The 14,762-nt window shown below is 51.4% G+C and overlaps 1 protein-coding gene across 3 annotated transcripts in view; it reads left to right on the top strand.

The window, feature by feature from the left end:
• CPA5 (carboxypeptidase A5) overlaps window positions 1-14,762 on the top strand; it is a 32,509-nt gene that overhangs the window by 14,838 nt on the left and 2,909 nt on the right. For 2 of the 3 annotated variants that reach the window (XM_082692679.1, XM_082692680.1), the window contains 5 exons: window positions 7,980-8,078; window positions 9,273-9,374; window positions 10,583-10,684; window positions 11,027-11,137; window positions 11,540-11,630. In XM_082692679.1, the coding sequence (XP_082548805.1) occupies window positions 7,980-8,078; window positions 9,273-9,374; window positions 10,583-10,684; window positions 11,027-11,137; window positions 11,540-11,630 (505 nt within the window). The remainder of the gene's footprint in view (window positions 1-7,979; window positions 8,079-9,272; window positions 9,375-10,582; window positions 10,685-11,026; window positions 11,138-11,539; window positions 11,631-14,762) is intronic. The other variant, XM_082692681.1, reaches the window with a different exon arrangement.

The raw sequence follows: 14,762 nt of genomic DNA, 5'->3' as shown, positions 1-14,762 counted from the left end.
GGAAACCCCCGCAGCATTTGGCAAGCAGATATGAAGAGGTCTCTCAAAATTTTCTGTTGATTTCTGCACATCAGGAAGGGCCCCAGAGGCACTCTGAGCCTGTCCACGGGCTCCTTTGGAGCTGTCGTCCTCGTTCTCCTCAGCCTGTCCTCTCTTGTGCTCCCCTGGCCTGGAATCCCTGGGGGTGGGGGGCCGGGTCTTAGTGAGATGCCCCGGACTCCCAGCCCTCATCCAGCCAGATCCAGCCAGGCGGGATTTACACCAACGACTCGCTCTCTCTGTGCTGCATCAAGCTCTGATTGTCACACTTAAGATCCCATTTTGGCTTGGAGGGAGCTGGGGGCCGGTAGCTTTGGGGTGGGGGAGGCTGCTGTGTTGAGTTTGATTTGTGGTGATGAGGGGGGAGGGCGTCCAGGAGGAGAAAAGCTCAGAGGCGCTAACGGGAGGGGAAGGCTTTGCACCCCTCAGGTTGCTGGCTTCCAGCCTCATGTTGCAGTGATTGGCTCACAGGCCGAATTTCTTCCAAATCTTCCAGACCTTCTCAGCGACAGTGTCTGGCTTAGTGTCCCTTGCACGGTGGGCCCTCAACTGTCGCAACAGTTACTCTGTTGGCAGGTTCAGGAAGAGCTATGCCAGACAAAGACCTTGCTGTTATGTTGGTCTTTGTCTCCAGAGCCCCCCGACCCCCAAGCCCCTCAAGGTCCAGGATCATGCCCCTTGACTATCTTTATATCCTAGCGCATGCTGTCGCACCTGCCGCTCTGCTGGGGCTTAATAAATGTTAGATGAACTAACGGATTCGAGAAAAGGAAAGAAGTGCAGTTGTGTTTGCTGGATAGCACCAGACTGAGAGGGACAGGGAAAAAACCTGGGTGTGGGCTTTTGCTTTGGCCAATGGCGCTGGAGATTTTTGAAGAAGGGAAGAGGCCCTCCATCCCCCCAGCCCACTCCCTGCCTCCGAGCTGTGATCATGGGGTAGAAGAGTTGGGTGCATTCATTCCACCCACAGATACAGAGACACCTACTGTGTGCAAGGTGCGGGAAATACAAAGAGAAGAGCTCTGGTCCTGTATGGCGAGGGGCGCTGGGGTCATGGGGGTGGGGAGCCGAGGGGAGTAAATCAGTGATTACAATGGAGTGGATGAGTGTGCTGATGGAGTGCAGCAGGTTGCTATGGGAGCGAGGACAAGAGTCTGGGCTCTCAGAAGGCAGTAATTACGGTGCGGGTGCTGTGGGACTGAAGAGCAGGCGAGGGGGGGCCGGCAGGGGAAGGGGGCCCCCGATTGGCGATGAGGCCCAACCAGATCACAAAGGGCATCCTCTGCTAGGTGAAGAGGTTGAGATTTTATCCCGAAAATAAAAAATTGTGGGGGAGCCATTGGAGGGCTCTGACATGATCAGATTTGCATTTAAGAGAAATCCCTCTGACAGTGGCAATGTTGTTGAGTTGGGGACACTGACAAGAAGGAGGGCGCTGAGGAGATCGCAGTGGGCCAGGCAAGAAATTATCTGATTCCGAGTGAGCTCTATTTGCATTTAATTTTTCTTCACCTCCCCCTTTTTTTTCAGCCCTTTGGTTTGGTGTAGTTTTTTTTTTTTTCCTCTAGGATGAGTCACCATGGAAAAGCTTCACTTGAGCAATCAGCTCTGTGGATTTTAATGGCTTTTTTCTGATTACAAAATTAATAAATATTCATGTTAGATAATTTGGAAAATAGGGGAAAGCACAAAGGAGAAAACAAAAACCGCCAGTTCTCTGAGCCTCTAGAGCAAAACACAGTTTAGTGTAAATATTGCTTGGCCCATCGCCCCTCCCCCGCCAAACTGGATCATTCTCATTAGCATACAAATATTGAGTTATTTCTTTTGCCCTAAAAAAATCCACCCTTGATCCTTCCTTTCCACCCACCTCCAGCTATGAGCCCATTGCTTTGCTTCCCCATACAGCAGAGCTCCTGGAAACGTGGACTGTCCTTGCCGTCTCCATCCTTCTCCTTGCGTGGACTGTCCACCCCTCACGTCACCAAAACTGTGTTGTCACCAAAACGGTGTCCTCGCCCACAGCATCTAGGTTCAACTCAGGGGTTAACTTGGAGTGCCCATTGTTCCTTCCACTTTCAACACAACTGGTCACTCTCTCCTCTTTTGAAAATGTCCTGTCTGGGCTTCCAGGATACTACGCTCTCCTGGATTATCGCATCTTACTGGCTGGCAGCTCCCCTGCACGCTGTTTTCCTAGTTCCCAGCTCTGTCCTTTGACCGCTCCTCTATCCCTTCATCCAGGGTCATGGTGTTGAATACCGTCAGCTCCCTCAATATTCCCATACTGAGCACCAGCCAGACTCCCACCTCCAGCCTGAACCCCAGACTCCTACATGCTACCACCTCCTGCCTCATGGCCGTCTCGAACTTCACTGTTCCGAAGTGAATACCATCTCCCACCCAACCCACTCCTCCACAGCCTTCTCCATCTCAGGAAATGGCAATACCATCCTTCTGCTCACTCAGACAAGAAGCCTGCAGTCATCCTTCACTCCTCTCTTCCATCCCACTTTCATTTCGTCAGCAAATCCCATCAGTTCTCCCTCTAAAATGTATCTTACCTTTCTAGGTTGCCACCCAGGGCCAGCACACCTGTTGGCCCCACACCTGGATTATTCCAAGAGTTTTCTACTTCTCTTCCCAACTCCACCCTTGCCTCCTTGTTGCCTGTCTCAAAACAGATCCTTTAAAATCATTAGTATTATATATTATATTCAGTTTTGTCACGTCTCTGCCTAAAACCTCTAATTAGGGCTGCTTGGGTGGCTCAGTGGGTTAAAGCCTCTGCCTTCGGCTCAGGTCATGATCTCAGGGTCCTGGGATCAAGCCCCACATTGGGCTCTCTGCTCAGCAAGGACCCTGCTTCCTTCTCTCTCTCTGCTTGCCTCTCTACCTGCTTATGATCTCTGTCAAATAAATAAATAAAATATTAAAAAAAGAAAAACCTCTAATGACTTCCCAATTCAGAGATTCAGAGTAAAAGCCACAGTTATGGTTATAAGGTGCCACATCACCTATGCCCCACCCCCACATCACTGACTACTCTCCCCTTGCTCACTCTGCTCCAGATACCTGGACCTCCTTAATGTTCCTCAGACTTGCCTGATCCATTCCTGCCTCAGCGTCCTTGACTAGATTCGTACCTCAGCGCCTTTGCACTTCCTAGTCCTTATGACTGGAATGCTGTTTCTGCAGGTATCTGCAAGACCTCTTCCCTCATTGCTTTAAAAACCTTGTTCATAGGCCCCTTTTCAACTTATTGAAGTTGTACTCTTCTCCTACATTTTCCCGCTCCCTCCCTTCTTCCACGGCACCACTTTTCTCCTCTGCACCTACCACCTTCTAACATCCTATCTAACTTATGTAATTATGCTGTTTATAATTTATGTAATTATTCTGTCTCCCCTGCCAGACTGTAAGCTCCATGAAGGCAGGCAGTTTTGTTTCCTTGGCTGCCATACCTAGTTCCTAGTGCGTGCTCCACAAACACTTGTTCACTGAAAAGAAGAGATTAAAAAGTGGCCATGACCGTGGCTGGGGTGGGCTTGGGAGGCAGCTCTTCAAAGGAGAGGAGGCTGGACAGGAAGGAGCAGGAGAAGGCAAGGGAGGAAAGGAGCAGCTGTGGGCAAGGGACTGATGGAGAGGCAGAGTCCGGCTGCTCCAAGGGGGCAGGGAGAGAAGGCCTGACCCTTCTGTTGGTCCTGGGAGGAGGGTTGTTGCTGACTGACCGTTAACGGCCATCTGTCATCCAAGTCCTCCAGATACCACTTCTCTTTGGAGGAATCCAGATTTCCTGGTCATGTCTGGTAAATGATTGTTCCATCACAGAGTCCTGGAGTCACCCCAAGAGTGACTATTGCCCTGCCATCCTCCTCCGGCTCTCCTCAGAGCTGCATGCTAGGCAGCGTTTCAAGTACTTTACACGTATTAACCCTTCTGATCCTCATGAGAACAGCTTAAAGACTGTGCTCAAGTGTGTGATAACATGACCCCCATTTTATGAAGGCACAGAGAGATTAATGCTTTGGTAACCTGAGGCACAGAGCGATGAGCGACCTGCTCGTCAGTGATGGCATCAGGATTCAACCTGGGACAGCCTGGCTCCAGGCCCCGTCCTCTCTCTGCCCTTGTGCCATCTGCTTCCTCAGCAGTTGCCATTGTTGTTGGTGTGGGTGGATTTAACTTTGTCTTTTGGGCAGTGGGGCCACCGTTCAGCCTTGACCTCGGAGGGGGTCTATTCCGAGAACCCCCGATCTGTAGTCACCACCATGGAGATGCGGACTGCAGTTGCCCCCACCATGAAGCTGCCTGGAAGAGGCCAGGGGCATATGAGGAGAGGTGATTGCTGTTGTCACAGAATGGGGGTTCCTGGGGGTGGGGTGGGGTGTGAGATGCTCCCCATCCGCCTCATTTGGATGGGGAGCATCCAATTTGCTCCCCAATTTGCGTCTGGTTGGAGTTTGGCTGCCGAGTGCTGGTTCCCTTCAGGCATCAACTTCACCTTTCCGGGGCCTTCCTCAGCCTCTTGCCCTCCTCCATCCTGGAGGTGCTGTTCTCTGCTCGATGTTCCCATCCTTCCTTAACCCTGTCATAAATTAATTCACACCAAGGTATTACTTTCCTTGTCAGGTTATGGCTTCCAGGGAGGCAAATGGCTTACTTCTGAGCTGTTTCTTTTTTTCTGTGAGAAGCCTGACAGGGCTGTAATTAGGCTTCCCTGAGCCTGTGGCAAGACTGTGTTCTTGGTTCTCCCATCTCCTTCCCTCGGCCCCATGAAGGGAGCAAACATCTGTGTGGTTTTCAAGCCAGGGGAGATTAGTGTTCTTGGAATTGGGGCCCAGCTGCGAGGGCTGAGCATTCCCAATTTGTAAGCGGGTGTCGTCTCCATTCACAAGCCTGTGAGGGTGTTTGGAAAGTTATTTGCAGTTCGAGGCGATTTCCCATTTGCCCCCAAGCTGTTCTGTGGAACAAAGAACAGTCTCAAGGGAGCTGTGTTCCTGTGGGCGTCCCTGGGTCTGTAGGAAGAGCCGGGTCCTCTGCTCCTATCTTCCCAGTTTCTCCTCCCCGTCCTCCATCCTTACCCACTGCCTCAGGCCCTCCTCCAATTCCCTAGGCCGTCGGATGTACGGACCCTTCACTCCACTGGGGCCAGAGTGGGGCGTCCGGGTCCACCAAGTCAGCCCGCCTGCCCCCCTGCAGCTGCTCTCCATAGCTGGTCAGGCCCGGCCCAGAACAACGGGCACACATCGGTCATGGTGGTGGGCTGCTGAGATTTCTGTTGGTTTCCTGGGAGAAGACAAGTCCCTTTTGTTAGAGCTTCCCAGGGGGACGCCTGTGCCAGCGAGGACCAAGGCTCGTCCCTCCTTCCTTCACCCCACCAGCAATCCCAGCTTTGCCCCAGTGGGACCGTCCCCAACCCACCCCATTGCGCCAGAAAACGTTGCAATCACCATTGCCTAACATGCAGTTGGTGCTCAAAAAGAAAAGAAAATGAGGCCCAGGCCTTGATCCCCAGTCCCAGTTTTGAATCTCTGAACTTGAGGGTTGTGAGCAACTGGCCGGGGGCAGCGGGGGTGAGGGCGTGCGGGTGGTGGTCACAGGGCGGTGGCCTCTGTCTGCAGCAGGAATGGTGGTCCTACCTCTCTTCCAACCCCCCCCCCCCGCACTGAAGAGTCCATGGTTGCTCGTTTATTTGAGTCACAGGGGCTTTTATTTTTGTTTTAGTATTATTTATTTATTGAGAAGATTATACGCATTTTAGTATAAGCACGTTGCCAAAATGTAAAAATGGAGAAAATTTTAAAATGGCTTAAAATAATAATCTTTCTATTCTAACAGGAATTGTTAACATTTTGGTCATTTTTTGACATTTTAGTATCATGTTTTCCCATACTCGGGGTATTGCTTTCTTCATTATTTTAAAACACCCTTCAATTGCAAGAATAGTATGATGGAATTTTTGCCCGTTGTTCACATTTTACACATTTGCTCTCTCTGTATGTACACACACATACACACACACAGGTAAGTATAAAGTTGACCCTTAAACAACATGGACTTGAACTGTGTGGCTATACATGGATTTTTAAAAATTAATACAGTTTGATGCTGTAAATGTATTTTTCTTCCTTATGATTTTCTAATTTTTAAAAGATTTTTATTTATTTTGAGAGAGCGAGAGAGTGAGGGAGCAAGCAGAAGTGGAGGCAGAGACAGGGAGAGGGAGAATCTTAAGCAGACTCCATTCTGAGCATGGAGCCCAACAAGGGGCTCAGTCTCACGACCCTGAGATCATGACCTTGAGCTGAAATCAAGAGTTGGGTGCTGAATGGACTGAGCCACCCAGGTGCCCCTCCTTGTGATTTTCTTAAAACATTTTCTTTTCTCTAGCTTGTTTTACTGTAAGTGTATAATACATACAACATAAAAAATACGTATTAATTGTCTGTTTATATTACTGGTAAGGTTTCTGGTCAACAGTAGGCTATTAGTAGTTAAGATTCTGGGAACTCAAAGTTACATGTAGATTTTCAGCTGTGTGGGGGTTGACCAACTGTAGATATGCATATCTATGTGTGTGCATATATATATATGTCTATCACATATATTATAAATAATATATAGACATATATATACATATATAAATATATGTATATATTTTGATACATAATATATAAATAATATATATAAATATATTATAAATAATATATAAATAATATATGTGTTTATTATTCTTATTAGACTTTCATTTTGATATCTAGACAACCTCAGGGAACCCAAGGCTAGGAATAATATCTGGGTTCTTATCTCACCTCTGCCCTTTGTTGGCTTTGCCATTGAGTCCCTTCACTCCCCCAATCTGCTTTATCTCCTTAACACGAATAGTTACTTCTTCTTACCCTGTCATTTGTCATGTACTGGGTCAGCTGAGCTAGGGAGGATAAGGATGTCTGGTAAGCTGAAAGGTTGCTCTGGCCTGAAGCAAAGTATCATCGAGACTTATTGGGTCCCAGGGCTCAAACCAGGGTGACTTTGGGGTGAGGTCTTCACCCTTCATAGCAGAGGGACCCAGGCACTTCCCATGCTGCAAGTCAGTGTAGACTCCTGGGATGTCTCTTTCCTTGGTTGCCAATGTAAGGGTAGAGCTTGGGGTGAAGGGCAGCTGCCCTCCTCACTGAGTCCCATGCTGGGAAAAGTGTCCCAGAACGATGTGGGAGGGCAACCCAATCCAGCTATGTGCCCTCCTTGTGGTCAGTGGAAAGTACTATATGAGGACTGAATGCCAACTCCCAGTGATACCCAAGGACATTGCTTTTGGCTCACCCATGCTTGTATTTAAGAGGCAGTTAAGATGGTGAGTAAAAGACTATTGACACATTAAATTTCTAATTATTTGGACCCGCTTAGTCCATAGCTGGATTTCCAAATGGGCTGGACATCAATTATTTAGGGTACTCCCTGTGGGTAAGAGGGGCTATTGTGGGTCAGAGGAGACCAGGGGTCCAGGGTACATGCTTCAGCTTGGACCTTGACTCAGCAGTGCCCCTAGAGGACAAAAACGACGTTGGCAATAGATGAGGAGCACTTTTCTAAAACACTTTCATATCCATGATTACATTTTATCTATGTGATGATGGGCAAGTCAGGTGTTACTGTCCCAAAGTTCATGCTGATGAAACTAAGGCCAAGGCCCCGCAGCAAGTTGGTGGCATTTGCTCACCCTGTGCTCCCTTGGGAAATGGCAGCATGAACACTGGCTGGCCCAGCAGAGTCACCTCATAACTGGCATCTTCTCCCGTTGTGCAGTTCACGCTCACAGTGGCTCACTCTCCTGTGTCAGTGCTGTCTTTGCACCCAGCCAGCTGAGGTAGGGCTCTGGGAAGGCAGGCCTGGCCCAGCCCTCCCCTTCCCTTCCAGCATGTGTGCGTGTCTCCTAGGTGCTGCTGGATAAGGAGAGAGAAGCCATGGCCAAGTCCCGCCGGTTGGAGCGTAGCACGAGCAGCTTCAGCTACTCCTCCTACCACACCCTCGAGGAGGTGGGTCTGCCCAGCCGACTCCGGGCTCTGTTGCCCTTTGGGCTCTCCGGATCTCCAGACTCGGGCAGGGACTAATGAAGGACTCTGACATCTGTGGGAGGGTGTGAGCCGACACTAGGGGGGGGCAGCGCAGACACTGGGGGAAGGCCTTTCAGGAAGACAGCTTCAAAGAGGTCCAGAAGCCAGGATTCAGAGAGAACTGGGGCTCAACAGTACCACCCAGGGCAGCTATGGGGCAGAGTAATGGGTCGAGGAGGCAGGACGCTGAAGTCGAGATGCGTCACTGGCCCCGGGGAAGAGCTGGGGGAAGGAGGGGGCCATCTCAGTAGCCAACACTGTTTCAATACTGATTCAGGGGGGTCTCGACCTTCCCACAAGCATTTCTGGTGTCAAGGGGCCCCAGCTGTGGGTACTAGGGTGTAAAGGGGCAGGAGGCAAGGAACGTTGGAAAGCCATTTTGTAGAGTAGAACAGAGAGTTGCTTCAGTTGAGAAAATTCCTGATCCCAGTGACAGCCAGCTAGGGCAGGCATGACCGATTGTGGCTTATGTATAAAGGAGAACGTAGAGATGCCCAGTCCAGATAGAAACTCAAGGCACAGGCCCCATTTTCAGTTAAAGGCTGGGATGACAGGGTACTGTCCACCTTGTGATTATCATTTCTTTCCCCGTTTCACATGTCCTGGAATAGAAGATCCATTTTCTCCATATATTTGATAATTCAATTATATACATTGAAAGAGGAAGGGAAGGGATTAATACGGCCTGTCAGTATTTATTGGGATCAAAGATAAATAACTCTGCCTTCAGAGGGCTTAGCATCTAAAAGGGCCGAGAAGGCCCCAACAGCACAGCAGGGTCTGCGGGGTCTGTCAGATGGACTCGGTGGGCCAAGAGAATGGAAGCAAGAAACACTCCCTGCCGGAGAGAGACTTAGGGGCTGAGTCTGGGGGCTGAGTGGGTGAACACGTGCAACACACTTAGCTCTGCGTGTGGTGTGTGGCCTTCGGGTCCAGGCTGACTGCAGCTCGTTGCCGTAGGCCTAGTGGGTGTCTTTGATTTGTGGAGTTCTCCATCTGTGTTCTCCTAGATCCTCAAGGGGGGTGGGAAAGCGTTCAGGAGGGTGGCATGGGGGAGACACCGGGGTTCGCCCCTCCCTGCCTAAGAGCCCGTCTGATATCTGTCGTTCCTTTCAGATCTATAACTGGATGGACAACTTTGTAACCGAGTATTCAGATATTGTCTCAAAAATTCAGATTGGCCACAGTTTTGAAAATCGGTCCATTCTTGTCCTGAAGGTAAAAGCTGGCGGTGTTGACCACTAGACTCTACAGTGAGTGCCTCTGGCATAAGACTGAACTCGTGTGGGGTCATGGCGGGGTGGCAATTTTAAGGACAGAGAAGATGTGTGTGCTCTTGCCTAGAGGTGACCCGCAGCACAGAGGTTGTGGTGTTCAGGGACCCACCCTTATAGGTATGGGCAGGTGACAGTGCAATGACCTGACATGTCCTCAGGAAGTAGGTGGGAGGGTTGCTAAAGAGAGGGAACTGCAAGATGGCAGTCGTCATGCTGGTCTTGGGATGTGAGTGTGGAGAAGCCGGCTTTCCCCCTAGTCCCTTGGTTGCCTCATCTGTTAAATGGGAAGAGAGGTAAATAGAGGCCTCATTTCCAAATGATCGAGGCCTTCTGGCTCAGGCAACCCCTCAGATAGGACTGAGTCTGTGGGGAGACCTCCCGACCTTTCCCAGGGGCCACTGGAAACAGAGTTTGAGCAAAGTTGGTAGCAGCAATGCCCTTGGTCATGAATGAGGCAGGATAGGTAGGAACATGGAACCCACCCAGAAACAATTCTTAGCATGTGCCCTAAAGGGCACTCGGGAGTGTGGATCACACAGGGCCCCTGACATCCAGCTCTCGGAGAAGATGAACGCTGTTGCTCTCAACCTTGCCCTGGGGGACTCTTCCAAAGGACCAGGTGTCCTCCTTTCCCATAGGACGTGACCTCCTCTGTCCCTGCCTTGATTTCCCTGGGGGCTGTGCGGGTTCTCTCTTTAATGTTGTCTAAGACCTTGCTCCTCAAAGTGTGGTCCTGGTACCTGCCTGCAGCAGCGTCCCCAGGAGCTTGTCAGAAATGCCTACCCCTGGACCCTTCCTCACACCTACCAACCAAGCATCTGCATGTTAGGGAGCTCCTGGGGGATTCACATGCCCTTGAAAGGTCAAGAAACACCAGTCTAAGGTACTTTCAGGCCCGAGAAGTTCTGTGCTTCTGGCTGGACCACCCCGCTCCCCACGTGCATGTGCCCCACAACGTCATCAGGGCCCACACACGCGCCCCCTTTGTGGACTCAGGCACAAATACCTGCGCATAGAGTCCCCCTCTTGGGCCCAGAGGGGCCACCCCAGGTGGTGCGGAGACATCTGGGGCCTCCTTCTGGGAGCCTAGGGACAGCCCTGCAGCTGTCTCAGTTCACGCTTGTTTGGGGCCTGGTGCTTTTTACCCAGTTCAGCACTGGAGGTTCTCAGCGCCGGGCCATCTGGATCGACACTGGAATCCACTCCCGGGAGTGGATCACGCATGCCACTGGCATCTGGATGGCCAAGAAGGTCAGCGTGGAATGGGGGTGGGGCAGGGCTGGGTGTCACCCACCCCTGACTGTTTCAGGGTGTCACCAGCTGAAAATTTATACTGGGTTTGTTTAAACTCAGGGGCTCTCTCCCCTCCTGTCCTTTGGAACAGCTGCCGTGTGCTCTGCTCGTCGGCAGCCCAGCACCCACATCCATCCTTTGCCTTCTAGTTGTTTAAAATCCAAGCCTTTAGTTCTGCACCAAGAATGCATCTGATGGCTTGAGGCCACCCCTGCTCGCAGCCCCTGGCCGGGCCACCTTAGAGGAGAGCCGGCAGCGCCTCCCATCCCTGCCCCGTCCCCACTCTGCCCTTGCTTGCAGATTGTCAGTGACTATGGCAAAGACCGCACCCTGACAAACATACTGAACGCCATGGACATCTTCATGGAGATTGTCACCAACCCTGATGGGTTTGCCTTTACCCACAGCATGGTGAGGGCATTTGGGAAGGAGAGGGACCGGGGTCAGCTCTGGGGCGGATGCAGGAAAGGTTGCTGAGGCTTTGGGAAGGTTCCCTGGGGGCCGGCCCCTTAGAGGCTCATGGCAGAGAGTCTCACGAAGGCAGGCGGGTGACTCGGGAGCTGCGACTTCGGACCTTACCATTCCACCCCTGCCCTGCTGCCCAGGAAGGCCACTGCTGCCAGCCTGTGCCTGTCCTCCGGCCTCCCCGCGCCAGGGGATCTGCAGTCCTGCCCCATCCTCATGCCATCCTGCCCTAGAGAGTCCTTCCTTTTGCCCCTCTCTGTCCCCCCAGACCTGCCTTCCTAGGACAGGATGTCAGAGGCTCCCATCCCTGGAAAAGGGGTGAATGTCACCTGCCATGGGCTTTTTCAGAACCGCCTGTGGCGGAAGAACAAGTCCACCAGACCTGGAATGTTCTGCATCGGTGTGGATCTTAACAGGAACTGGAAGTCGGGCTTTGGAGGTATGGCAGTCCGCTGGACCTGGGGCCGGGCTGGAGGAGTACTGGGGCCTTGGCACGTCTCCCACACAGTCAGGTTACGTGGATGCATACTGTGGAGGTGGTGTAGTTAGCTAATGCAAGTGAGTCATGGCCAGGGACGTGCCTAGGATTGGCAGAGCGGTATGGGGAGATGTTGCATGTCTGTGGATGTACACGTATGCGCAGGCTCCTTGGGAGACGCGGGGAACAGCTCCTTGTATGCAGGACTAACTCCAGGAATTATACCTTAAGTACAGTGGGGGAAGGTACAAGAGAGTCTCCAGGTTGTACCTTCAAGAGGTACAAGATGGTCTTGCTGCTTGCTCAAAACTCAGTTTATATGCCCACCCCCCAATCTCTCTAGCCCACCCTTGTAGGGAGCCCACCAAAAGAAAAGGTCTTCAAACACGTTTCCTGAGAGCCACGATCTGAAATTTGCCCTTTGGGGAGGCCAGAACAATGGTTTTAATGATAGAATAAGTCAACTTCTTATCATCAACTCTGATTTGAGCCTGGTTTTTATTTTTTATTCAGTTGCTTTGTAATCCTGCGTGGGCTGGTGTACGTCTGCAGGGTCATACTGTTCTAGGCAGAGCTGGGCAGCTTCTTCCCAAGTTCCTTGTTGTTCTTCTCAATGATCTCCCTTACCGTACCAGTAGCGTAGGAACTAGACGGGGAAACTGAGGCCTCCAGAAAACCTAGACACCCTTATGTGGACCTTGGGAATGCAGGAATCTGATGGGTGGGATGCTGGGCCTGGCCAAGACAAGTTGCACAGGCGCAGTCTTCATGCTCCAGATGCAACACCCACTATACTGGACTGGGGTGGGGGGTTCGGAGTTTGGCTTCAAGGAGACAGTGCCTTTGCTGTTGAAAAGGAGATTCCACAGATGGGTGGCCAAACCAATGAGATCGAACATTCTAGATCTGCCCATCACTTTGGAAATCTGGCTTCCTTCCGTTTGTTCTCGTTGAAAAATCAGCACTGAAGCATCCCGAGTGAGGCTCTCAGCCCGTGGTGTGTGGGCTGTCTGAGAATCTGGCACTGTGTGTGTAGCTGCTTGTGTAAGGGAACACAACCGTGTAAAAATGGGTGTTTTCACCTTCAAATGACCACACACTTGCTCCGAGTGGGCATCCAGGTGGGCCCCTCGGAACCGGCTGAAGCAAGTGCCCGTGTGCCCCAGGATAAACCAGCTAGCAGCAAGACAAATGATCTCTTAAAGAAAATAACATTTGTGTGTTTCTCCGCAGGGGGCAGGAAGGGGGGCCAGTCTGTATATACACAATATAAAAAAATGTATGGGGGGAAAAAAGAAAGCCCAGAGGGGACAAAAAGCTCCCATAATCCCACTACGCAAAGATTACTGCTTTTAATAATTTACCATGTCCTTCCAGAGATGTCCCCTTGCTACAGATTACATTTTCAGAGAAGGAAAAATAAATAGCTAATGACTCCATTAGCAGGTACTTGTGACACAGGCAGGCTCAGAGGACTTGGACTGTGAACGTCAGAAAGAGGCAGGCAGCTAATTCCCATTTGGTCCAGGGAAGATTAGTTTATGCTGCTTAGCTCAAACCAGAACTAATGGCCTGAAGTGTTTCTCCATATTTGGGCAAAGCCACCTGGTTGTTGGCAGGGGAACCGCTTTCTGTGCGTGGGCTGCGAACGCAGACAAAGCTCTCAGCCCCCACCCCCCCCAACCCGGCTCTGCTCATCTGTTGCTGTTTGTCATTCATCAAGGGGAGCAGGTGCAGAAACTCCGGCAGACACAACAAACAGGGCCACTGTCCAGCCTGTGGGGCTGCTCCTCACCCTTGCTTCCTGCAGACACATCCCCTTCTCACCCGGGTCCCCACCGCAGGCGGGACCCCGCAGACCAAGGGGGGGACGCTCTCTCCCCAGTGACGGAACCGCCTCTGGGCCTGCCTGTGGACAGAAATAGTGTGTGCTGGGGTTGGTGACTCAGGCGGGAAGATTTTGTTTATGGTTTTATCATTGCCTTAATTTAATTGCTGCATAATGAGTCATCTGTAGACCGTCCCTCCCACTCAGGCTGCCCTCACCTGCACTCCTGGGGAGGACTGATTTGCTGCAACCCTAGTGCAGCATCTCAACAGGTCCCTGGCCCAGTCCCCCCAGCCCTCCAGCCAGTGCACTGCCCTAAGGGTCTAGGGGACAGCTCTGGCATCCCCAGGTGGCTTCAGAAGTTGGGGTGACCCCTGTCCTCGCCTCAGGTTTGTGTGCAATCATTTCAGGGAGGAGTGAGAGGAGGAACTGGGATAGCTCTTTCCAAACATGTTCCTAACCCACAAATCTTGACCAGCTCACAATCCAACCCTCTATGACATGGCCCTTGGGGAGGGGAAGGAGACACAAGAAGAGGGTAAGAGGAAGAAAAGAGACAGAGAGCAGAGAATCTAGGAGATGGGAACCAATTAAATTTGTGAACAAAATAGAAACTCAGCTCCTCTCCCCCAGCTGAAGTCCCCAAGAAGAATTGTCAAAGGCTCTTTACATCGGTGGCTCCCAGACCGGCCTCAGGCAGGGATCTAGTCTCTGTTTTTCTGGCCCCAAGTCCATGTTGATCCTGAGGTTGTGATTGTGGCAAAGCTTGAACAGATACTAAGTCTGAGCACTCAGCTGACCCAAGACTTCGGCACGGCAGGGGAGAGTCGGCAGAGAAGGGTCAGCTCAAAGGGGTCGAGGCTCATCGGGGAAGCCAGGGTTGTAGACCTCGAGTTTCCGCTGAAGGCTGTCCCACTTTTCTAATGGAACCCTCAGGGCTGAAGCATAGGACAGGCTGAGAGAGCTCTCTACAAGGCCGGCAGCATGGCTGAGTCCTTGTGTGAATTCATCCCTCTGATGTGTTAGACTAGGGTGTGCCCCAGTGATTAAAAACCCACCCGAATCTCAGGGGCTCAACACAGTAGAAGTTAATTTTTTGGGCGCAGAAGTCCGACGTGGGTGGGTAGGTGACTCTCCTTGGCAGCTTTTTCCCCGACTTTGACAAAGGGACCCAGGATGCTTCCTCCATCTAGAGTCCTTTGCTTGCAGCCACATAGACAGAAGAGACTGTGGAGGAGCCATGCCTGCCCTTAAGAGCCTCAAAC

Source organism: Mustela nivalis (assembly GCF_964662115.1).
Source record: "Mustela nivalis genome assembly, chromosome: 12".
NCBI lineage: Eukaryota > Metazoa > Chordata > Mammalia > Carnivora > Mustelidae > Mustela > Mustela nivalis.
This window is presented reverse-complemented; position numbering and strand designations above follow the sequence as displayed.